Source organism: Nanorana parkeri, unplaced genomic scaffold, assembly GCF_000935625.1.
Source record: "Nanorana parkeri isolate BGI_ZX_2015 unplaced genomic scaffold, ASM93562v1 scaffold1326, whole genome shotgun sequence".
Taxonomy (NCBI): domain Eukaryota; kingdom Metazoa; phylum Chordata; class Amphibia; order Anura; family Dicroglossidae; genus Nanorana; species Nanorana parkeri.
In genome coordinates, this window is record NW_017307594.1 from 135,355 (window position 1) to 159,660 (window position 24,306).

Below are 24,306 nucleotides of genomic sequence, written 5' to 3' on the forward strand. Positions count from 1 at the left end.
AAAACACAGATGCTGCCAATACTGCAACAACCTTCTGACAATGCTACCTGCCTGGCTGTCATGGTGGCCCTCTTGTTTCAATCCCTTCAGTCACTGACCATGAAAACGTAAGCAGATAGGGTTTTCTGACCTGTGTACGTGTTCTGGGACTGTGACTCTGAAAGTACTGAAACACATCAACCAGGGAACCGGCACTCTCAGGAAGAGATCAGCAATGGCTGCCCTTATATATCCCTGATGACAGGTTACCTATAAGCTAGGTAATTGTCACTTTAACCACATGAGTGGTCAAATGTCGGGTCAGGTAGTGCTTCAGCACAAAGCATTTTCCGCAGTCCGGGCACTCGTATTGCTTATTGCCACGATGAATCTTCCGATGTGTGATAAGACCCGACTGGTCGGAGAAACACTTCCCACACTCTGAACAGGAAAATGGTTTTTCACCCGTGTGAATTCTCCTATGAGTGATGACAGCTGACCGGCCACGGAAACACTTGCCACATTCCGGGCAGGAGAATGGTTTCTCTCCCGTATGGATGAGTTGGTGGCCCACCAAACTCGTTTTACAGTTGAAGCTCTTTGAGCACACAGGGCACGAAAATGGTTTCTCTCCTGTGTGAATGCGCTCATGCCGGATGAGGTGAGAGCGACTAGGGAAACTCTTCCCACACTGGACGCAGGTATAGGGCTGGATGCCAGTGTGAACCCGCTTATGCACGGAGAAGCATGAACGGTCTGAAAAGCATTTGCCGCACTCGAGGCAAACAAATGGCTTCTCACCAGAGTGTATCCTTTGGTGGGTCTCCAGATTGGTGTTGCTGGCGAACCTCTTCCCGCACTCTTTACAGACGTGTGGCTTATCCTGCGTGTGCGTCCTCTGGTGTGCGGAAAGGACAGAACTTCTTGCGAAGCTTTTCCCACATTCGAGGCAAGGGAACGGAGTCTCCCCGGTATGAGTTCGCTGGTGTGTGATCAAGAGCGATCGAGTCTGAAAGCGTTTCCCGCAATCGGAACATTCAAAGGGGCGCTCACCGGTGTGGACTCGCTTGTGCGTATAGAGCCCGGACCGGTCAGTAAAACTTTTCCCGCATTCGGTGCAGGCAAAGGGTTTCTCGCCTGTGTGAATCCTCTCGTGTGCAATCACGCCGGACTGGTTTGTGAACCTCTTGCTGCACACTGAGCAAGCATAGGGCTTCTCCCCAGTATGAATCCTCTGGTGAGCGATCAGCTCTGACTTGCGGGTGAAGCATTTGCCGCAGTCACTACAGGAAAAAGGTTTGTCCCCCGTGTGGACCCTCATGTGGACTTTGTAGAGCGATATATGGTTGTACGACTTCCCACAGTGCGAACATATGAAGAGTTTCGATGAAGTCTTCTGGACGGGTAAACCAGACCCATCTACTGGCGACTCTAAACGTACATTTTGTCCTTGGTGACTCTCCTGATGAGTCAGCAGATCATCTTTGTTCACAAAGAGTTTCTGGCATTCGGAATAAGAACATATAAAAAGGTTTGCTAGCTTCTGTTGATCCTTCAGACAAGAAGTGTCTGAGGCCGGATTTAGGTGCACATTGGCTTTTTCGTGACTCTTCTGGTGAGTTTTCAGACCCGCCTTATTTATAAAGTGTCTCTGGCAGTTCAAGTAAGTGCATATAAAGAGCTCTGAAGGCTTCCGTTGGCCATGTGGACCAGAGCTATCTAAAGGTGGCTCCACGTTATCCACACCTGCTCCTTGGTGGCTCTCCTGATGAGTTGGAAGATCCTCCTCACTTGAAAAGTGTTGGCTACATTCCGAGCAATCGAAGCTTCCTTGTGAAGCCTGGCTGGTAGCACATTCCTGCAGACATTGAGGAAGGGGACAATCGGGAACCGTAAAAGTCATAATGTCTTCATCGGACGATGGCGTCTCTTCTTTAATCTGAACAGATTCAATATCAAGCTGGGGTGGAGTGGTAGGACCAGTGAAGTCTTCATCGTTATTCCAATCTGGGTCGTTTTTAACACTGGCTTGGGTTCCGCCTTCCTGTTCACCAATGGTGACCACATCAGATGGGTTCTCAGCATTCTGTCTGTTCCTCATACATGGCCTCTCACTGTGGCCTTCTCTACGCTCAGCGGGGGTGACGTCACTCTTAGCTTCCATCTCCAAAACATGAAAAGCCTCCAGGAGCTAATGATCCATCTAAACGGGAAAGCGAGAGAAAACTATTTTAGGAACGCAAGGAAGCCAACCTTAAAATTGCGTCTGCTCTTGGCTTTTCTACATACTTATATATTTGAATGGTGTGGCCTGAGCTCGCAAGAAGTGGGGCGAATGAGTCCGGATGTCATTCAACCTGTAAGCAGGGCAGCCATCAGAAATTTTACACGGCTTTAGGCCGGCCAGTCCGAAAATCAGACGAGCAGCGTCGCTGACGGGGTCCTAGCTTGTCTCAAAGCCGCTGGTGCGGCAATGCTGGGGCCCTGTGCTGCTAGGGCCAGGCCTCTGCCTCCTCGCCCTTCACCGTTGGCCGATAGTCATGTAAGGGACCCATGTGGGCCTCCCCAGGCCCCTTACATGAGTATCGGCCGTACCCCCCTAATGGCTGCCCTGCCTGTAAGAGGATTCTTACATGAATGGAGAGGGATGACCTCATCAGTCTCCTGCGTCTCCATTATCCAATCAGAGAGAGCGAGGAGAATCCTGGCTGCATTGCGGAGATATAAGACCTGGCAGGGGTCTCGGGATCACAAAGCTGGCCAGAAAGAATAGGAAATCACTAGGCAAGCAAAACTGCTCACATCTATGTCATTCCGGCACGTATTTGCCCGTTTGCCTGAAGCTTATTAACTACTAAAATACACGTCACCAGCCTGGTTATACCAAGAACAAGGCTGCTCGTGCAACCGTGTTCTAGGTATCGTTTTATACGGCAGGCGATTGCTGTTTCCCTACACGCGATCTGGCGTCTGTACAGGTGCCAGATTGTTTGTACGGTGCGGCACTGTGTGCCGTCATCCCCGCTCCCGGTTTCCCCGGGCTCCGATTTGCCCTGTGCGGGCCCGGGAGCAAGCTTCCAGCTGCTGATCTCTCCTCTGATCACTGAACCTGGAAGTGATGTGTATTACATCACTTCCTGTGTCACTGGGCACAGTCTCCGGTGTTCGATCGAAAACTCCAACTCATCGAAATCTCCAACTACCTCGCTTCCCGTGCTCAAAAAGACTGGAGCTCTGTACAGTAGCGTTTTTAAAGTACTCTTCGACTTTGCCACCTGCTGAATATTGTTAACATGCAGCTGTACAGAGCTCCGTCAGTCTTTTTGTTTTGCAGTCTAACGCCGTCTGGTCGAAATCTCCAACTACCTCGCTTCCCGTGCTCAAAAAGACTGGAGCTCTGTACAGTAGCGTTTTTAAAGTACTCTTCGACTTTGCCACCTGCTGAATATTGTTAACATGCAGCTGTACAGAGGCTCCGTCAGTCTTTTTGTTTTGCAGTCTAACGCCGTCTGGTCGAAATCTCCAACGTGCCCGGCACTGAGGTAGTTGGAGATTTCGGTAAGTCGGAGCTTTTGATAGAATACCAGCTCTTAGAGCCAGAAGAAGCTGGTGAAGCAGATCTCCGCTTCATCAGTTTCTTTGGGGTCCCTAGGTGACATTAGGGGTCCGAACGACAACTGATGTCTCCATAGAGAGGACCTGTCACACCCTATTTGCTTGTTGGCCCCCTATGTGATAGCAATAAAGTTGAGTGTTAAAAAGAAAAAAATGTAAGTAACATAAAAAAAAAATGAAAAAATGCACACACAAAAAAGTCCCCCGCACATACAAAGCAAACACGCATCGGATGCACCTACGTGCAAAAACAAAAATTGCGCCACACGTTATATATCGCCACGAATGTCGGAGTGCGAGCAATAATTCTAGACCCATCAATCACTGTTAACACTAAACTGATGAGCAGCAAAAGCTTTTAAAGCGTCGCCTATGGTAAGTTTGGGGTATTGTAGCTTTGTTGCAGTTTCACGGACGCACGCAATTTTAAGGCTTGACATGTTTGGTATCTAATTACCCGGCGTGACCCCGTCTTTTATATTTTACCAAACAATTGGGTATTATATTCTGTTTATGCGCACTAAATTTCATTTTAGTGTATTTTATCCTAAAAATACTGGTCTGATAAACATTTGCGCCAATACCGTGCAACATTAAAAAAGTGAAACTAGCATTTTTTTATTCTACAGGTCCTCTGCTTTCAAAATGTATATCATTGTTTGGGGGTCTGAAGCTGTTCTCTAGCCAAAAATTCTGATTTTATGGTGTGTGTGCGAATAGTAAGAAATTGTTTACAGGCCGCAAGCGGTAAATAACGCGAGTCTTAAAATAAAAATAATAATCTGTACGGCATGCCTACGATATATAAGATAAGTATAGCCCAATAATTATACAAATAAAGCGAAGCACTAGGCAGCTGGGAGTTATACATATTTATCATTTATAATAGTAACAATAAAAAAAAAAAACAATAAAAGAAAACTTCTCAGAGCATCTGATCTCCATAATAACATAGGAGAACCTGTATTTTGCAGCTGAGCAGCATTGCATAGTGTCTACCTAGGTACAGTCCTTTAAAATCAAGCCACCGTCCCTGCAAACTGAGGACAGATGGTCCCCGGGTACCAGTAAATGTTGACTAGCCCGTGCTGGCATGTCCGGGGCTCCCCGTACACTCTGGGTACCTGATCTGCGGACACCTGGGCTTCTCTCCGCAGAGGTTCTACATTGTGACGTCACCTGCCTGGAGCAGTGTAGCGCGCGGGATCATGGGAGTCCCTCTCCGTTCTCCCGTACACCTCGGGGACCGCGCATGTGCGGGAGCTGTGTTGCCACGGCGACACTGATGCTTCCAGCGAGGCGATGGCTGGGCGGCCATTTTTAACTAGGGCAAAACGTTGCACTGAGGGAGGGGGGCGTTATAAATCATGGGGACTGGTTCTATCAAAATATATAACAATACAAAAATGTACAAAGCAGTGGTCGAAATAACTATTTAGGGTAATATAAAAAAATTCTCAACACCGAAATTGTGTTGAAGAGCTATTATTAACTCATAACACAAATATATCAAAATATTTGGATATAATGCATAAATTACAAGTAATATTTTGAATATCTGGAGTAACATTATATAAACAATTATATAAACACTCTAAGGCTGTGTTCACACCTAGGCGTTGCTATAGGTGCGTTTTTTCAGCTCGTTTTTAGCACGTTTTTCTGTCCAGTGAAACGCGCATTCGACGCTTGTTTTTATACCTCCCTGGCGGTATGATTTTTTATTTATTTTTTCCTATATTTTCTCTATCTATTTTTCGGGGTTTTTTCTTTAGCTTTCAAACTTCCCGCCGGTTCTGGCCCCCTGTGACGCGGACACTCGCAAGGGACAGAACCCGGAAGACAGCAGCGGCCGGAGCGCACAGCGGGGATCGCGGACAAGGTAAGACCTACGCTGTATTCCCGAGTGTGGCTCGGGGGTTACCGCTTTGTTAACCCCGAGCCACACTCTGGAATACCAATGGATACGCGTGGAAATACGCCCCAAAAGAAGCTCCTGTACTTGTTTGGGCGTAGGGTGTTTTTCATCGCGTCTCCACGAGCTGAAATACGCCCAGGTGGGAACCATGACCATAGGAAATTATGGGATTTCGCTTGCTGAGCGTTTTTCAGCGCTTCGATCAGTGCTGAAAAACGCCCAGGTGTGAACCCAGCCTTACTGACACTTGTGCTGGACAGCTTGGCCTGGTGAGGGAAGTTGAAAAACAGACTACATCATATATTTAATTCTTTATCACACCCATAGTTCCACTTCACCTAATATTTAGTTGCACACCCTCTAGGACAACCTGTGTAACCTCAGGACCCCCATTTCTCCTTGGTCATTAAGACGCAAAGCAAATTGCACGGCCGTCATTGTGGTATCGCGCGTTCTGGTGTGGTCGATAAAACTGGGGATGCGAGGTGCGTTTGGTGTGCCATTCAAATAAATGGCAATGTGACGCACCTCCCGCACATGGCACAGTGTGTTAATTGCACGGGATTGTGCGATTAACGTACTGTATTAGTGTGAATGGGCCCTCACAAACACTGGTACACAACCACAGGCACATTCTCACACATATACACACTCGAAAAAATGTTTACTTTAAAAATTTTTAGGATCCACCTGCGGTCCAGTGTGAACTGCTGTACTGTGACAGAGCTCCCTCCATATGGGCATTGCTTGTACAGCTCTCTTGCGCACCCTGTGACGTCACTCCGGTCCAGGCACCACTACATGGCGCGTAACGGAGCTGTAAGCAATGCACTATGGATGGAGCTCCCTTGCGGCCATACCACCAACCCACCTCAAGCTGACACTCGGCTCCTGGCTGCATATTTTGAATGGTTGCCCAGCCCTAGAACTGACAGTGCTGTGCTAACGGGAGGCTGAGGAGCCCCTCATCTAGTGCAGTGGAAGGCATGCGGAGAACGACTGCATGTTTCAGCTCTTTCCACAGATGTTCGGTGAGGATTCAGATCAGTGGTCATAAGAGGCCGCTTCAGAATAGTCCAATGTTTTGTTCTTAGCCGTTCTTGGGTCGTTTTATCTACGTGTTTTGGGTCACCATCCTGATGAAGGACCCATGACCTGAGACTGAGCTTTCTGACACTGGGCAGCACGTTTTGCTCTAGAATCTCTTGACAGTCTTGAGGTTTTATTGTGCGTTGTACAGAATGAAGGCACCCCATGCCAAATGCAGCTTCAAAACACACCCGAGCCTCTTCCAAGTTTCACAGTAGGTACAGTGTTCTTCATTTTTTTTTTTTACACATCTGATGTGAGTTTCCAAAAAGCTCCAGCATCTCTTCTGCCCCAAAGGACATTCTCCTAGAATCTTTGGAAGAATTTTCCTAAAACTGGAGCTGGCGGAATCTGGAGAAGCATTGATCAGCGACCAATCAGCTTCTACAGCTTGTTCAGTTAAGCCAGGGGTAGCCAAACTCCGGCCCTCCAGCTGTGGTGAAACTACAAATCCCATGATGCATCTCTCTCCGGCAGTCATGTCAGAATCTTGCAATGCCCCATGGGATTTGTAGTTCCACCACAGCTGGAGGGCCGAAGTTTGGCTACCCCTGAGTTAAGCTTTAAAAATGAACAGACGCTGATTGGTTGCTCCAGATTCTGTCTGCTCCAATCTTAGTAAATTCTGTCGTGTAAATATGCATTTTAATACATTCCAGTTTGGCTCTTTTATGCTTTAACAGTGGAGTCCTCCTGCGTCTTTTTCCTTTGAGCCCAAAAAGAAACGGATGGTGCGATCCGACACTGAGGTACCCTGGCCTTGGAGTTCAGCTTGAATCTCTTTGGAAGTTCTCCTTGTCCACCACTCGAACCAGTGGTGGAACTATCGCCATAGCGACTGCTATGGGGCTCAGGGCCCGGACAAGGAACAAAGGGGTCCCCCTGATGCCGTGCAGGCCACCTGGGTCACTATGGCATCGCAGGCTGTCACTAGTAGTTGTGAGGAGTAACGTGTCGCTGTTAGATCACCGACAACCTGTCAGTGATCTGTGCAACGGCGCGTTCCTCCTCACAGCCGCTGCTGAGTCAGTGACAGCCAGCAGCTTGCAGTGGAGGAGGCTGAGGGCCTGGTGGTGGCAGCATAGGAGGGGGGGGGGCTCGGCGACGGCAGCGTAGGAGGAGGTGGGGCCCGGCGACAATAAAGGAGGCGGGGCCCGTCAGTAACTGAGGAGGTGGGGCCCGCCGGTGGAGAATGCTGACAGCGGATCGGGGCCGACAGGTGTGCAGGGGTGTGACCAGCCCACCTGAGACCCTGCAGAGCCCACCATAGAGCGTTTATGGCAGCCTCTGCAGGGTCACTCTCAGGTGGGCTGTGTGGGATCTCAGGGAGGCTCTGCAAGGGACGTAACTAGAAATCACAGGGCTGCACATAAAATTTTGCTATTGGGCCTTGTGACTTCTAGTTACGCCCAATTCGAACTATCCTTCTGTTCAATCCAGGGTCGATTATCCTCTTGTGGCCACATCCAGGATGGTTGTGTACACTCCCATGTACCTTAAACTTATTAATATTTGCAACTGTAGTCACAGGAACATCAAGCTGCTTGGAGCTGGTCTTATAGCCTTTACCTTTGACATGCTGGTCTATCATAGCGATAGGCAACCTCAGCTGTGATGAAACTACAAGTCCCATAAGGCATTGCAAGACTCTGACAACCCTAGTCATGACACCCTGAGGCAGAGGCATGACAGGGGTTTGTAGTTCCACAACAAGTGCCAAGGTTGCCTATTCCTGGCCTATAATGTGCTCAGTCAACTCTCTCCTTCACCCTCTCTAGTCCATGTTCAGCGTGGTGCACGTGATGACACCAAACAGCAGAGTCATGCATTCTTTTCCATTATAATAAGACTGATTCAGCAATTACAAGATTGAAGACGTGTGTGATACTACTTACAGAAAACAGTTTGAAATATTACTATGATCCAATTACTTTTGATTTCTAGGGGTCCCAACAAATCTGTCCGGGCCGTTTTAGAACATCTCCTGTGAATAAGCAATAATTGATCTATATTGACTCCTTTGTTGCTTTGCTCAATGACATACTAAAGCCGTGCAGGTTTACCAGAGACAATTGCTTTACTCGTCAGGAGGAATGTAAGGGTACCAAGGTGTCTGCAAGTACATACACGAGAAGCTGTTTTACCTGCCCAATAATTTTTATTTCTGTCCATCCACTCCTGAGATGTACACAGCTCTCTCACACACAACAGCCCCATCTAGCAGGAAAAAGGACCGTTTTTTCCCCTCTGCTGCAGGTTAGTAACACGCAGGTCTTGTCCCTCCTCCAACCTGTGACAGTGGAAGCAGAAGTGGCACATTGATGTTTTCTTTTCTTGTCAGCGTGTCTCTTGAATTCTAGCACAAACGATTGGCTCCTTGTGCTGCTTCTCCCGTCCCCAGTGTGAGCTCTGCTGTACAGGGACTGCAAGAGGCTGATAGCAAGTCAAATTCAGGGAGGGACTGCAAGAGGCTGATACCAAGTCAAATTCAGGGAGGGGCTGCAAGAGGCTCAAATTCAGGGAGGGACTGCAAGAGGCTGATACCAAGTCAAATTCAGGGAGGGGCTGCAAGAGGCTGATACCAAGTCAAATTCAGGGAGGGACCGCAAGAGGCTGATACCAAGTCAAATTCAGGGAGGGGCTGCAAGAGGCTGATACCAAGTCAAATTCAATACTTACACCGCAGAGGTGCATAAAAGTGTATTTGCAAAACTTTTTGGGGGAGTGGGGAAGGTTTACAACCCCTGGTAGGTTTTTACTGCTACAAGTGGGGCTTAGAGTAATTTACTGTTACTTCCTGTCTTTCTTACAACATTCTACCAGGCAGGAAGTAAGGAGAATTTGCCAAGAGCAACACAGACAGGAACAAATGCCTTCCGTTAGTACAGGGGTAGCCAAACTCCGGCCCCTCCAGCTGTGGTGGAACTACAAATCCCATGAGGCATTGCAAAGTTCTCACAGCCACGACTCCCGGAGAGAGATGCATCATGGGATTTGTAGTTTCACCACAGCTGGTGGGCCGGAGTTTGGCTCCCCCTGCTTTAGTAGAACAGGGAAGGCTGCAGTCTTATTATTTCCGTCTTACCGGTTGTGGATTAGCCATCACTTCCTGTCTGGTAAAACCGCTCGCTGTCAGTGTCTTGGATTGTCAAACTGTGACATGCGTCAGTGACAAGCTGACGCACACTGCACAGGTATGCTCTGCCACCGTCACTATCAGTAAACTGCTCCCGAGTAGTTCTGAGCTCGGGTTGAGACCAGACCTGGAAGGAAGCCATCAATGCTGGCCCCGTCAGCTGTGGTTGGGGGAAATTCCCCGTCTGCCAGCTTCGCATAAACAAAGGGGCGGGAATGCTGATGACATCATTATATATGTGGCCGTATAAAGTCAATGATGTCACCAGCATCCTGCCCCTTAGGTGAAGCTGCAGGGCGTGGGACGATTGAGACGCGTTCAGATGTGCTCGGGGGTTCTATCAAAACCTGACCTCATCTTTTATACTGAGCAGTGATGTGTAGCTAATGCCTGACTGAGCGCATGTGGACAGGAAGTGGTTAAAAAAAACTGGGGGTGATTAGAAGTGCTGAGATGCAGAAAAGAATGGGGAAAGCAGTGCTTTATAGGAAAATAAACTATAATAAACAATTGTTTATGAAACAGAGTGCTAAAGCTAATTGTATATTGTCCAGTTAGGATTTACGTCTTTGATTGTCCCCTGCATACAAAACCTTCTTATGAGTCTTAGATTCTGGGCAGATACTCTGACATTCTGCAGAAGAATCTGATGATGTGCTACAACTTTAAAGGCATCGGTTCCCCACCAATTGCAATCCATCCGTGCTGTGAGGCAGGAAATCTTTGAAGTTCCCTCCACCATGCTTCACAGTTTGGATGAATATTTGGTGTTCTATCAAAACATAATGTTATGTACATATGGCAAAAAAAAAAAAAGCTTAATTGCGGTCTTATCTGTCCATATAAAATGGTTCCATTAATTATCTGAAAGACCCACGTGGTCTTCAGAAAACATAAGACAGACCCCCAATTATTCTTGTTGGAGAGCAGTGGCCTCCTCCATGGTAAAGTCCCACGAACACCACTTGCTCAGTGTTTTCCTTATAGTAGACTCATGAACGTTGATGTTATCAAGTGCCAGAGATGCCTTCAGGTCCTTTGCCGTCACCCTAGTGTTCTCCCTCATGTGTTTGAGGATTGTACGGCGCGCCTTTGCGCCGATCTTTGTAGGACGCCCGCTCCTAGGGAGAGTGGCGACGGTGCTGAATTTTTTCCATTTGTAAACAATCTTTCTGACTGTGGACAGATGTAGATCCAGGTCTTTGGCAATCCTCTTGTAACCCTTTCCACTCTTATGAGCTTCAACAACCTGTTTCCTGAGGTCCTCAGAGATCTCTTTAGATCGACCGATATTAAACTTTGACATGCCCCGCCCCCGTTTATGTTGGGTACCAGTAGAATTCTGAACAGGCTCAATGTTCCTCAGACCTTTTTTTCCAGAAGGCGTGTCTCCTGCACTGAAGGCCACTTCTTCTTCTCCTTCCCTGAAGGACACTTCTCCTTGCACAGAGGACACATTTTCTTCTCGTTGTCCAGAAGATGTGTCTTCTTCCCCAGAGGACACGTATTCTTCTTTCACCTTAATGTTTCCCAGTATTGGTGAAAACCCGCCACGGCCATCTAACTTTTCCTCCTCACAAGAGTCAGGATTTGAGGATTTAGTCCGGTCTCTGGGTGCAGTCATGGTGGTCCGTCCTCCAGCAGATGCAGACATGTAAGATGTCCTTCTAGTAGACCGCCTTTTCCTCACACTAAGCTTGTTACAAAGACCATCTTCACAAGGACTGCTGTCATTGTCCCTTTTATCCTCCATCTTTAAGATAGAACTGTGAAATATCTCCAACGTGTTATTGGTTAAAGTTCCTTCGGCCAGAAAAACATGAAGATAGAAAAGTTAAGGTGGAATATAAGGAAACAATCCATCCAATGAAGAATATCACAATAAGCTTATATCACACAACTTAATATGTAATAGGGATGTACACCGATCAGCCATAACATTATGACCACAGAGAGGTGAAGTACAATGGGCAAGTGTAAGGATTTGGGCGACTTTGACAAGAGCCAAATTGTGATGGCTGGATGACTGGGGTCAGAGCAACTCCAGAACTGCAGCTCTTGTGGGATGTCCCCAGTCTGCCGTGGTCAGGACCGACCAAAAGTGGTCCAATAAAAGAAAAGCAGTGAACTGGCGATAGGGTCATAGGCAGCCGAGGCTCATTGATACACACGGGGAGCGATCCAATCCAATGGAAGAGCTACTGGAGCTCAAATTGCTAAAAGGTTCATGCTGGTTCTGATGTAAAGCTCTCTGAACACACGGGGCATCACAGTTTGTTTGGTATGGCGCTGCAGACCGCTCAGGGTACCCATGATGACACATGTCCACCACCCAAAATGCCTACAGTGAGCATCAGAAAAGGACAACAGAGCGATGGAAGAAGGTGGCCTTTTCTTTTACATCATGTGTATGGCCCGGGTGCGCGTCTCTTACCTGGGGAAGAGATGGCACCAGGATGCACTATGGGAAGAAGACAAGCTGGCGGAAGCAGTGCGATGGTTTGGGCAATGTTCTGCTGGGAAACCTTGAGTCCTGCCATTCATGTGGGTGTTACTTTGACATGTACCACCGACCTAAACATTGTCACTGACCAAGTACGCCCCTTCATGGAAACGGTATTCCCTGAGAGTGGCCTCTTTCAGCAGGATAATGCGCCCTGCCACACTGCAAAAATGGTCCAAGAATGGGTGAGGAACACACCAACGAGGTGTGGAGGCCCCCAAATCTGATCCATGGAGGCCGCACCTCACAACTTACAGGACTTAAAGGATCTGTACTGATGGCTTGGTCTCAGATACCACAGCGTACCTTCAGAGGTCTAGTGGAGTCCATGCCTCGAAGGGTCAGGAAAAGGGGGACCTACCCAATATTAGGTGGGTGGCCATAATGTAATGGCTGATCGGGGTATAAGTGATTGCTGTAAGCAAAGATGGCCACTCTACCATTATACTCAAGATAATACACCTTAAAAAATGATGAAACTAATGGTGGAAGAGGAGGAATCGGGGGATTAAACGTTATTTTAACGAATGAGGATGCAGTTTGAGCATGCATCAGTCATAGACGGAGCCAACTTTCCCTTCTCTGTGTATGTTTCATGACAGCTGTCACAATATAGGCACCGCCCCCATGTTTATCACACCTGGAGCCCAGAGGGCCCCCCTGTCCCGCCATGCTTCGGGTTCTCTGAACTCGCTACCTGATTGCACCGGCCACAATCGTCTTCTTCTTCTTCTTCTTCTTCTCTCTGTAGTCCACTACACAGTGACGTCATCGGCCTGGCGCGGCCCCCCCGGAGGTTCACGCAGGTCATGTGAACAATCTCAGCCATCTACTGTGCTTGTGCAAGAGCTGCTACCATAGCGACCAGAAACGCTTCTGCTGAGAAAGGAAACAGCTCGGCGGCCATCTTGGAAAAGGGCAAACTGTCAAATAAGGAAATATTATAGACATGTATGCGGTGTGTGATATGCGTTGACTTTTAGGAAGCAGCATTTCTATGTCATTGACAATTTTATTTTATGTACTGTAGATGATATTGAAAAACCAGCTCCTAAAAAATATATTACCTCTAATAAAATAAATTGAGCAAAATGGGCTAAAGTTGCCCTCACTTAGGGGGGGAATCAAAGGCATAGTCCAGCTTTTGAAAATAATCATGATAAATGCACTCGCATTAATACATTATTTTTTTGGCGACTTTGATTAGTGGATGGTGGGTGCAATGCTCTGTGTTTTGCAGACTTTTCCTCCAGTGCTTGTATGAGACCTTAAAAGTAACTGTTTTGGGAGACATGAAATTGGTTGACTAGTTGCTCTTTAAGGCCTGGTTCATGCGGAGAGTTTTGTAGCGCTTTTTCTGACCTAAAAAACGTAAAGAAAACCTGCCCCAAAAAAATCCCATTCATTTCTATGGCCCTGTTCACATTTGAGCGTTTTGTCGCAATAAGCAAAACGCCTGTCGCTGAAAAAAGTACAGGAGCTTTTTTTTTTTGGCAGATTACAGCTCATTTTGGCCCCACAGACTCTATAGGAAAAACTTGTGTTTTTGCTCGTTTTTAGAATTCGAGAGTCTACACTACCACATCAGGTTCCTTCCTGCCCTGCCTTAGGGGCAGTCTAGTACTCCCTGGAGTAATAGTGGGGTGCTTGGGAAGGGGGGGGGGGTCAATTTCCTCCTGGTTTGGTTCTGTCCTGGTGCACCAGGCTTGTCTCCAGTTGTAGGCAGGAAACCCTTCTATGCTCTTCTGGTAGGAATGGGGCTGCTCTTGTCTGGATGGCCTGGAAGCACAAAGAGGTGATGTGCTCCCTGGTCTTGGTGCCCCAGGGGTGCCAGAGAACCACAATGGGTTTGGGACTCCACAGTGTGGAACCTAGCACATGGTCATGTCAACTATTGCTTTTCTTGCACGCCTCCTAGGCAGGCCTTCTGGCTGGTCTGGAGAAATTCCTGCACTGGTCACAAGGTCGGCCATGTCCTGAATGTGGCACTATTTATTTATAGCACATATTTATTTTATCATAACTACTTTACAGACTATGGAGGGTACTGGTCTTTTGGGGGCCTGCCCTGATGTTGGGGGGAGGATCTGGGGCCTTTATGGGGTTTTTTTCCTTCCCTGGCCTCTCTTTGGGAGAGCTCTCACCAAGTACTTAGTGGAGCGACATTAGCTGGTTCCAAGGATCAGGGTCTGCCTGGATTAACTGCTGGGTGGACTAGAGTGCCTTGCCCCTTTCAGGACCCTTTCACCCATGGGGTTCAGGGAAATCATGGCCCTCTTTTTCTGAGGAGGACCAAGCACCGTGTGCACTTTTTTTGTGTGCTCAATTTCATGGTTCACTTGCTCATACGGGTTTTTATAACGATACATGCACCACGGAGCTTAAAAAAAATTGGTGTAGCAGCCAGCAGATGGAAGTGCAGATGGACCACAGGTCACTCCACCTTGTCCGTCCTTTGCATGGATTACGATAGGTTCTGCGATTGGACAAGGGAGGAGCAGATGAACATCACAATCTCCACTTGTCCAATCACAGAGTGTGAAAAGGATAAAAAAGGTTTTAAAGGAGAACTATGGGGTTAAGGCTTTTCCCCATAGTTCTCCTTAGAGACAAAGTGCAGCAACCTGCTTTTATAAGTGATCTAGAATGGCGACTGTAACTTTCAGTGGCAGAATTTCGGTGCTTACATTATTGTACGGGGTTAATGAAAGTAAACATGTAATCTAACACGGCAGCATCCAGACATAGGACTCCCCTCACTACATGTAACGAGGGGAGTCCTCAGACGCCTTAACCAAAACGGAACATCATCCTTGCCTGATAAGTCATGTCCTTCTGAGCTCTTTCTTTGTCTCAGAGTTGTAAGTCAATAGACTGTGAGTCCAGCGTGATAGATGTTTATGGCTCTGGGGAAACAGACGGCTGATGGATAACCAGGTTGCTGTGAGCGTATATCTTGTAGGTTCAAAATCAGCTGTAGGTTGGGTACTTGAATTCTGCACCCAATAAGGCCCTCGGTTTTGGGAAACTTCACAAGCAACTCTGGCTGTGGTTTATTGGGTAAAGCAAGTCATTAAATCCTTACCAATATTGTTCAAAAATTTAATTTGTGCCATAAATAAAAAATGTTATATTCATTGAAATAATTATTAATGAATTTAATTATTTAATTCATTAATAATTTTATATATATATATACATATATTTAAGTAAAAATTAAAAATATATTTATATTATGAACTTTCTGATCAAAAACCCACAATTATAACTCCCAGCCAAAGTTGCCAAGCTTCAATAGTGCCTAAAACGTACAAACAAAAAAAGATAAAAAAAATATGCACAAAGGGTGATTATATATATACACTATATTGCCAAAAGTATTGGGATACCCCTTCAAATTATTGGATTCTGGGAAATTTCCTTGCTACTAAATATTCCACGGCAACTGTTACTGGTATTATAACAAAGTGGAAGCAACTGGGAACAACAGCAACTCAGCCACGAAGTGGTAGGCCACATAAAATGACAGAGCGGGGTCAGCGCATAGTTCTATTAGTTTATTACTTACTTATTATTAGTAGATTATGAAACTACTCCTCAATGGGACTTCCTTTGTAGAGCTACCATTTGAGTCTATAAAACTACATTGGACAAATGAGTCTGTGACCAACGTACAACAAGACTATTTAGTACACCTCCAATGAGGAATATACTACTTTCACACCTACCACTTGTTTGACAATACAAGGGGATGTAACTGTGGTAGGTGAGAACTAGAAAAAAACGCTCCCTGAGATCCAGTCCTTTTCCCACACCTTTCAGTCTCCCCAAAAAGTGTGTATTCCAGTACACTATATAATTGGAGAAGTGGTTTATTCCATTATATATTATCATCGATGTTATTGACTCTCAGTTACCATTTACTGGATAATGTTTCTCTTTTCGTTTCAAAGTGCACTTTAAAGGCTACTTATTAGACACTTTCTTTTTTTGAGCTCCACCGGCATGCAATCGTGAATTCTATCAGCAAGTCCGTATGAGTGAGAGATGCGAGTGAGACAACGTTGTCTATGTTTCAGCCTATAGCAAGGTGGAGGTGTGGTGTCGTGTCATATGGTTGTTACTCGTGTGCAACAATTTGTACTGTTTAAAATAAAGTGTTTTTTTACTGAATTAAGTGGCTACCGACCATTTATAACTACTTTGGCCTGATTCTTCTTTTGAATCAGTGCCGAGTCTTTCTCAGTATTGCATGTTTAGTAAAGGACTGTTGAGCATAGACACTAGTAAACATTTGTGAGGAAAAGGTTAATCGAAATAGCAGCCATGTTTCTGGATACACCTTTTCTTTTTTTGTCCCAATACTTTTGGAAATATAGTGTGTGTGTATATGTGTATATACACTGTATATATATATACACTTAGTGGCTAGATTATTACGACCACCCCATCAGTACTTCGTTGGGCCGCCTCGTGCCTCCACGAGATGATGAAAGGTGATGCGAGGAATCTGACACTGCACTGTTGTCCTTCTGTTGTCTTGTACCAGTCTTGCCACTCTCCGTTCTGCCTTAACATTGACTAGTCGCTGGCGGCCACAATTCGCACGTTCAGACCCAGATTTTCGGCTGACAGTCCAGTCTTTAAACACTTTAACAATGAGCCCCTCTTGAACATTTAACGAATTCTGCTGTTTTGCTGATACTCGGGCCATGGCTCCGAGCGCCAACAATCATCCAACGCTCAAAGGCTGTTAAATCGCGTTGTTTCCCCGTATCTTCAGAAAAAAATCACTTCTACTGTCGTGGTAAACAACCTGGTTCCCTATTTATAATGGTCTGGCCCTCTAGCAACTTCAGTGCCAAATTATAGCTAATTTGCCTACAAACGTCAGGTGGTCATAATAATCTGGCCACTCAGTGTATATATACACACATAAATAGAATGTAATTACTAGATGAAAAAAATAGTTGTGCTTAAACAATAAAGTGAAACTCCAGGAATTGTAGATCCACTCACCTGCATCCCCCTGCCCTAGCATTCTGCCCTACCCCATTTTTTTTTTTTTAAACCCCCATGCTTACCTTTTTTTCTAGTCGTCCTCCTGCCGGTCCGAGATTTCATCCCCAGTTTCTACTAATTCTTCTGGCGCCGGCGGAGGGTGGAATTCTTCCAGGATTGAGAGGCGCTATGACGCGTGAGTACCGTTCAGTCCTGGAATACTATGAGCCCAGCCCGTGTTATGGCACCCCCTTAGGTGGAGGCTGGGGTTCACAGGATGGGCAGAATGACATAGGGGTGTATTTCTAAACAATTCACAGAGCCATTCATCCTGCAAAACTCCGTAAATGTTCGTCCTGTGCGAATAGAGGCAAAAACGAACGTCCTTATTAGATTTTCTTTTCAAGTCAGATTTAATATTAGGAAAATACCACACTGTGGTCATTAGATGGAGCTGAGGAGAAAATAAGTTGTTTGTTTGTTTTTTCCGTTTTGCTGGGTAGTCCATGTGTGGCCATGTTTATTTGAAATCTTTTTAATTCTTTGTGACCTTGGAAGGCGATTTTGTATCAATAAATAATTTGTATATACATAAATAAAAATACAAATATGTAATCCATATTTTCATATTATTGAGTTAGAATAAGATCTCTGTATCTTTGTTCCCATAGTAATTCATTCATTTTGGAAAGTACTGTACAATAGACAACAATGGATAAGTTCATTTTTGTATGCCAACATTTTTGGGGGACAGGAAGTAAGCACGTATCTCCTGAAACAAAAAGGACATTTATTATCACTTACCAGACCTTAGACGTGGACAACATTTAAGAAACAACACATATCATTTATTATTGCCACAGCTTTATTGAACATATGGTTTGAAGAAGACCTCCAGTCAAAAACAACATGATGAAGAAGGTGAATAGCCCACTAGAAGAAAAAAAATAACAAAACCAGCTTTTGCTGCAATATTCACCTTCAAATCAGACACTTTTTTTTGCAGCTAGAAGGCCGGCATCATTCTACCCACTTCCTCTATGCCCAGGTCATTGTGGATCCGCCCCCCAGCCTGTGACTGGACAGTAAAAGGAGAAGCAACACAGTGAAGAGCTCATCCTGCTGTCATTCTGCTCTCTCCTCCTATCACCATGCTCCCTGTCGGCATAAAAACGTATTGTCAAATTGTGCTGCTACTTCCTCTCACACACCAGCCCAGCTATACAGGGCCTGGAAGATGCTGATACCAGGACAGATTCAGCTGCTTACACTGTTAGTAACCAAAAGAGAAAAAAACTGTAGTGATGTATTAGTGATTAGTGTGTCTGCCTGGAGTTCAGCTTTAGACAATGTAACTAATAGTTAGGGAACATCAACCCTTATATTCAGTACCTAGCAAAAAAGATTTATTGGAAAAATAATCTTCACCAATTTTTTAAGCTGTTTTCCAGACCTGCACAGTAGTTGGAATGTATTTTGGCCTATTCAGCGAGCAAGGCCGTTTGCGCCACCTATAAACTTTTACAGTCAGTGTACCAGTTGCACTCCTTACCGCTTAATCCGTGATGTTAGGTTGGATGCATCGGTAGTCGACGGATGGCCACCGTCTGAATAGAGTATAAGGAATTATGGACACCGGCACTCCAAGGTAGAGAAACGTCTTTTATTGACGTGTCATGCAAAGATTTACACTTATTGCAATAAGTGTAAACCTATAAACTTTTGGGATGCTATACCTGGGCCCACCACACAATTAGCCTATGGCCCACTACAGCATTGGCCTATGGCCCACCAGAGTATTGGCCTTTGGCACATCACAATATTGGTCTATGGCCCACCACAGCATTAGCCTATGGCCCACCACAGCATTAGCCTATGGCCCACCACAGCATTAGCCTATGGCCCACCACAGCATTGGTCTATGGCTCACCACACCATTAGCCTATGTCCCACCAGAGTATTGGCCTATGGCCCACCACAGTATTAGCCTATGGCCCACCACAGTATTGGCCTATGGCCCACCACAGTATTGGCCTACGGCCCATCACAACATTGGTCTTTGGAGCATCAAAACATTGGTCTATGGCCCACCACAGCATTAGCCTGTGGCCCACCACAACATTGGCCTGTGGCCCGCCACAACATTGGCCTGTGGCCCATCACAACATTGGTCTGTGGCCCACCACAACATTGGTCTATGGCCCACCACAACATTGGTCTATGGCCCACCACAACATTGGCCTATGGCCCACCACAACATTGGCCTATGGCCCATCACAACATTGGTCTATGGCCCATCACAACATTGGCCTATGGCCCATCACAACATTGGTCTATGGCCCATCACAACATTGGTCTATGGCCCATCACAACATTGGTCTATGGCCCATCACAACATTGGTCTATGGCCATCACAACATTGGTCTATGGCCCATCACAACATTGGTCTATGGCCCATCACAACATTGGTCTATGGCCCATCACAACATTGGCCTATGGCCCATCACAACATTGGCCTATGGCCAACCACAACATTGGCCTATGGCCAACCACAACATTGGCCTATGGCCCACCACAACATTGGCCTATGGCCCACCACAACATTTGCCTATGGCCCACCACAGCTTTAGCCTATGGCCCACCACAGCATTGGCCTATGGCCCACCACAGCATTTAAAAGAGATTGAGGTCCGGTTTCTGAGTTGGTCATTCTAAAATATGAAATGTGTGTACAGTTACCCTGTTGCTACAGTAGATCTAAACCCAAACACTTAGAGGCTGATTTACAAAGCGTTCACCCGGCATTTAGCTGACTGAACGCCGTTCACAGGGCATTACTCCCACTAGATGGAGCCGAGGAGCATAGGATTTTCCCATTCCTTGCTATTTGGTGACTAGCTCTGGTCCTGCTTTGTCAACTTGACACATGTGCCCCCTGAGTATGAAATAGCTGGCCATGATGGCACACATTGTGCCAGCATGGTCTGCCACTGTCACTGCTCGTAAACTGAGCAGTGATACTGAATGTAGCTGGTGCTGCAGAGAGTGCAGATAGACAGGAAGTTTGATGAAAAAGGCGGGAGAACATCAGTAGTGCCGAGATGCAAAACAGAATGGAAAAAAGGTTAAAACAGTACTTCATAGTATAATAAACCGTGGCAGTCGTTTATGATACACAATGCTTTAGCAATCTAAATATCATTCAGTTAGGGTTTACATATACTTGATTTTTAGGTCACCCCCATGTTGCATTGCCAACCTGCCCAGGTATCCCGGGCAAATATCTTGACATTCTACAGATGAATTTGATGAAATTTTGAATTAATTGGTCCCTCATTACCTGCAACCCATCCATGTGTTGAGGCAGCAAATGTATGAAGCTCCCTTCACAATGCTTCACACTTTGGACGAATGATCAGTATTGGTAGACTGAGCCTTTTTCTCCCCAAACAATGCTATGTACATTTACCAAAAAAAATGAATGGTTGTCTCACCTGTCCATTAAAAAAAAATGATTCCATTAGTGCTCTGACCCACATGGTCTTCAGAAAACATGAGACAGACCCAAATTATTCTTGTTGGAGAGCAGTGGCCTCCTCCACGGTAAAGTCCCACGAACACCACTTGTTCAGTGTTTTCCGTATGGTAGACTCATGTACGTTGATATTATCAAGTGCCAGAGATGCCTTCAGATCCTTCGCTGTCACCCTAGGATTCTCCGTCATATGTTTGAGGATTGTACGGCGCGCCCTTGCACTAATCTTTGTAGGACGCCCGCTCCTAGGGAGAGTGGTGACGGTGCTGAATTTTTTCCATTTGTAAACAATCTGCCTGACTGTGGACCGATGCAAGTCCAAGTCTTTGGCAATCCTCTTGTAACCCTTTCCACTTTTATGAGCTTCAACAACTTGTTTCCTGAGGTCCTCAGAGATCTCTTTGGATCGGCCTATATTACACTTTGACATGTCCCGCCCCCGTTTAAGCTGGTTAACTGCAGAATCTTTATCCACACCAGTCTCAATGTTCCTCAGATCTCCTTCCCAAGAAGATGTGTCTTCTTCCCCAGAGGATGTTTGTTCCTCTTTCACCTGAATGTTTCCTTCTGTTGCTGCAAGTCTGTCATGGCCATCTAACTTTTCCTGCTCACAAGAGTCAGGATTTGAGGTTTTTGTCTGGTCTTTCGATACAGTCGTGGTGGTCTCTCCTCCAGTAGATACAGACCTGTAAGATGTCCTTCCAGCAGACCGCCCTTTCCTCACACTTAGCTTTTTACTAAGACCATCTTCACGTGGACTGGTGTCATTATGACTTTTATCCTCCATCTTTGAGACAGGACGGTGAAATATCTCCAACGTGTTATTGGTTAAAGTTCCATCTACAAGAAAAAAGATGAAGGTGGAAACTTTCAATGCCAACTGTATAGACAGTATGTGGTGACTAGTTATGGTGGAGCTATGGAATAAGGAAAATCAAACAACAGAACACATAATAGATTTGTATAACTGGGCGTTGTAAGGAAAAATGGTTGTTCTATTGTGCTTAGAGTTAATGCTAAAACGTTTTGGTCAGGCTTAAAAGAGGTTTGAGGTTAGAGTTTGAAGGGTAGAGGTGTGTTTTATAAGAGCATGGAAGGAATAGAACCCCGTTAGGTTTTTACTGCTGTGTCCCTGTTGGAGAGATTCACCGTCTCTGTTTGTCCTGGGGGCCATCATCACGGAGACAGAAAGTGATGGGAAATCCAAATTTGACAGTTGTCACTGTGACAGGAAATGAGCGGACAATATAGACACCTGTCCCAGTGAAAACTGCTCCTTTATCTATGGGCGGACTTGGTCATGTTATTGTTGTGAACAATCAAGAGATGGCATGCGTTACCAACACAAGTTCAGTCAGCAGCCTTAGAGTTCAGGTAACCTCTAGTGCCCACAATTTAACGTCAGTAAGATAAACTAAATAGCGAGGTAAATGTAAACCTGCACGTCTGTGATCATTTACAGCAAACTTGTTCTTTGCTCATGCAGGGCAAAATAAAAGGTTTCCTTCAATGCCCAGACCCATAGAAGTACCTACTCAGTTTTCCTTCACCGCCCTGTTACTTAGTTCAGATTAGTGATCATAGTGGGTTGACTTGTTTGATAAGGTGGTGGTGGAGGGGGTTGGGGGTATTAGTGAAGTCTATGTTTGATTAAGGTGATAAATTGGGGTATTAGTGATCGTGGGGATTGACTCAGGTGATGAGGGGAGGGGTATCAGTGATCAGTGAGCGCTGGAGGATCGGAGCGGGGAGGGGGGAATCCAGCCCCTCCCCTGTCACGGCAGAGAGCCGTGACAGGATGGAGAGGTGAGCGAACGCCGGTATCTGTTCGCTCACCTCCCGATCTACTGAGCCGACCTGTGACAGTCTCATTGTCACAGGTCGGCTAGAACTATGAGGTGAGTGAAAAGCACCCACCTCATAGTTCTCCTATAAGGTGAGCCCTGTTAGGCAAAAAAGTTTCGGATTAAAAGGTCCCTGCAGTAGAAAGCTATTATACTCGTCTCTCTGGCAGACATCTCTAATCCCTTCCTACACACCACACATCCTATCGTGTACCAATCTTATGCCAAAGTCAGAGATTCAGTCCTGAGACATCGGAGTCTATTCCTGGATAACAGTCCCCTGGACTCAGTAAATGCCCCCTGCCCAACCTTATCCCATCAGCACTGGAGCCCAAACACCACCCGAAGAGCTCTGGGCTCTCTGCTCTCCCTCTACCTGGTTCCAGGGGCCACACTCTCCCCCTTCTTCTCTCTGCATTCCTTCAACAATGTGACGACAACAACCCGGCCCGGCCCCCAGGAGTTCCACAGTGCACACAGGTCACATGAGCCTCCTCCACTGGCTACTGGGCATGTGCAAGAGTTCTGTTGCCATAGCAACAGGAAATGCTGCTACTGGGACAGGATGTTGCTCAGCAGCCATTTTGAAGAAGGGCAAACTGACTTGCAGAGAGATAAAAAATAGGAATGTGTGTAGTGTACAATGTGTTTTGACTTTTAGGAAGTAGCCTTTCTCTGTCGACAATGATATTATTAATGAGAATATTCCTATAGTTGTATTCAAAGAAGAATACAGGAAGTAAATGGAGTTTTTATTTTGCCATTCCTTTCATATTGAAAATTAAATAATAATTATTGGAGTTTTGCGTGGAATGTGTCAAATTTGGGGGTTTTTTACTCCACTTTTGTTGTGTTATACCAATACAGACAAAAGAAATAAACATGAGAATGCCTAAACATTTGTAATTGCAACAATTTCTTGTGCGAAGTGGTGCATTATCTGACAGAAATGCAATTTATTTGGCCATGACTGTATAACCCAACAGTCTCTCATTTCCTGTGTATTCCATGTAGTGAGAATAAGAAAATCCAGTGCAAGGCAGGTAAATTGAAGCCTCTGAACGGTCATCTACAGCAGTGGTTCTCAACCTGTGTAACCTCAGGACCCACATGTGTCCTCGGTCATTAATTTGCGACCCAAGTTGCACTGCAATGGAATGAACGGAACTAGGATACCGCGCGCTCCAATGCGGGTGTACGAGCATTGCTTCTACAGCTCCCTAGCGTCCCCTATAGAGGCGCCGGGAGCCAGAATGTGATGTCACTCCGGTCCAGGCACCTCTATAGGACACGTGAGGGAGCTGTAAGCAATGCATGTATGGATGGAGCTCCCTCGCGGCCGTACCTCCAGCCCACCCCACCTCAAGCTGACACTTGGCACCGGGCAGCATATTCTGAATGGCTGCTTGGCACGAGAACTGACAGTGCTGCGCTAGGGGGAGGCTGAGGATCCTCTCACCTAGAAAAGTGGAAGGTATGTGGTGACCCACTGAACACGGGGTCGCGACCCACTTTTGGGTCACGACCCACCAGTTGAGAACCAAGGATCTACAGTACTCCTTTCAATAGGAAGTCAATAGGAAGCTGCTGACCTGCATTTAAAGTGTGCCATACAACACCCATGTACACAAGCCCTTAAACTGTCAATTACCAAAGCCTTCAATCTCCTATCATGTGATACTGTCA

General features: G+C 46.1%; 2 protein-coding genes and 1 long non-coding RNA gene across 3 annotated transcripts; 1 reads left to right on the forward strand and 2 right to left on the reverse strand.

The window, feature by feature from the left end:
* Positions 1–256: 256 nt before the first annotated feature.
* On the reverse strand, positions 257–2,143 carry LOC108797718 (gastrula zinc finger protein XlCGF26.1-like). The gene has a single exon (XM_018569369.1). The coding sequence runs from the start codon at positions 2,141–2,143 to the stop codon at positions 257–259; it is 1,887 nt and encodes a 628-aa protein (XP_018424871.1).
* A 9,275-nt stretch (positions 2,144–11,418) lies between these two features.
* Positions 11,419–20,965, forward strand: LOC108797729. Its single transcript, XR_001941902.1, has 4 exons — positions 11,419–11,530; positions 17,883–17,894; positions 18,313–18,315; positions 20,954–20,965. It is a non-coding gene; the product is annotated as an uncharacterized LOC108797729 (long non-coding RNA).
* LOC108797728 lies at positions 20,742–23,098 on the reverse strand. Its single transcript, XM_018569381.1, has 2 exons — positions 22,997–23,098; positions 20,742–21,616 (listed from the first exon to the last, which is right to left on the reverse strand). The coding sequence occupies exon 2, from the start codon at positions 21,561–21,563 to the stop codon at positions 20,811–20,813; it is 753 nt and encodes a 250-aa protein (XP_018424883.1). The 5' UTR covers positions 21,564–21,616; positions 22,997–23,098; the 3' UTR covers positions 20,742–20,810.
* Positions 23,099–24,306: the final 1,208 nt, after the last annotated feature.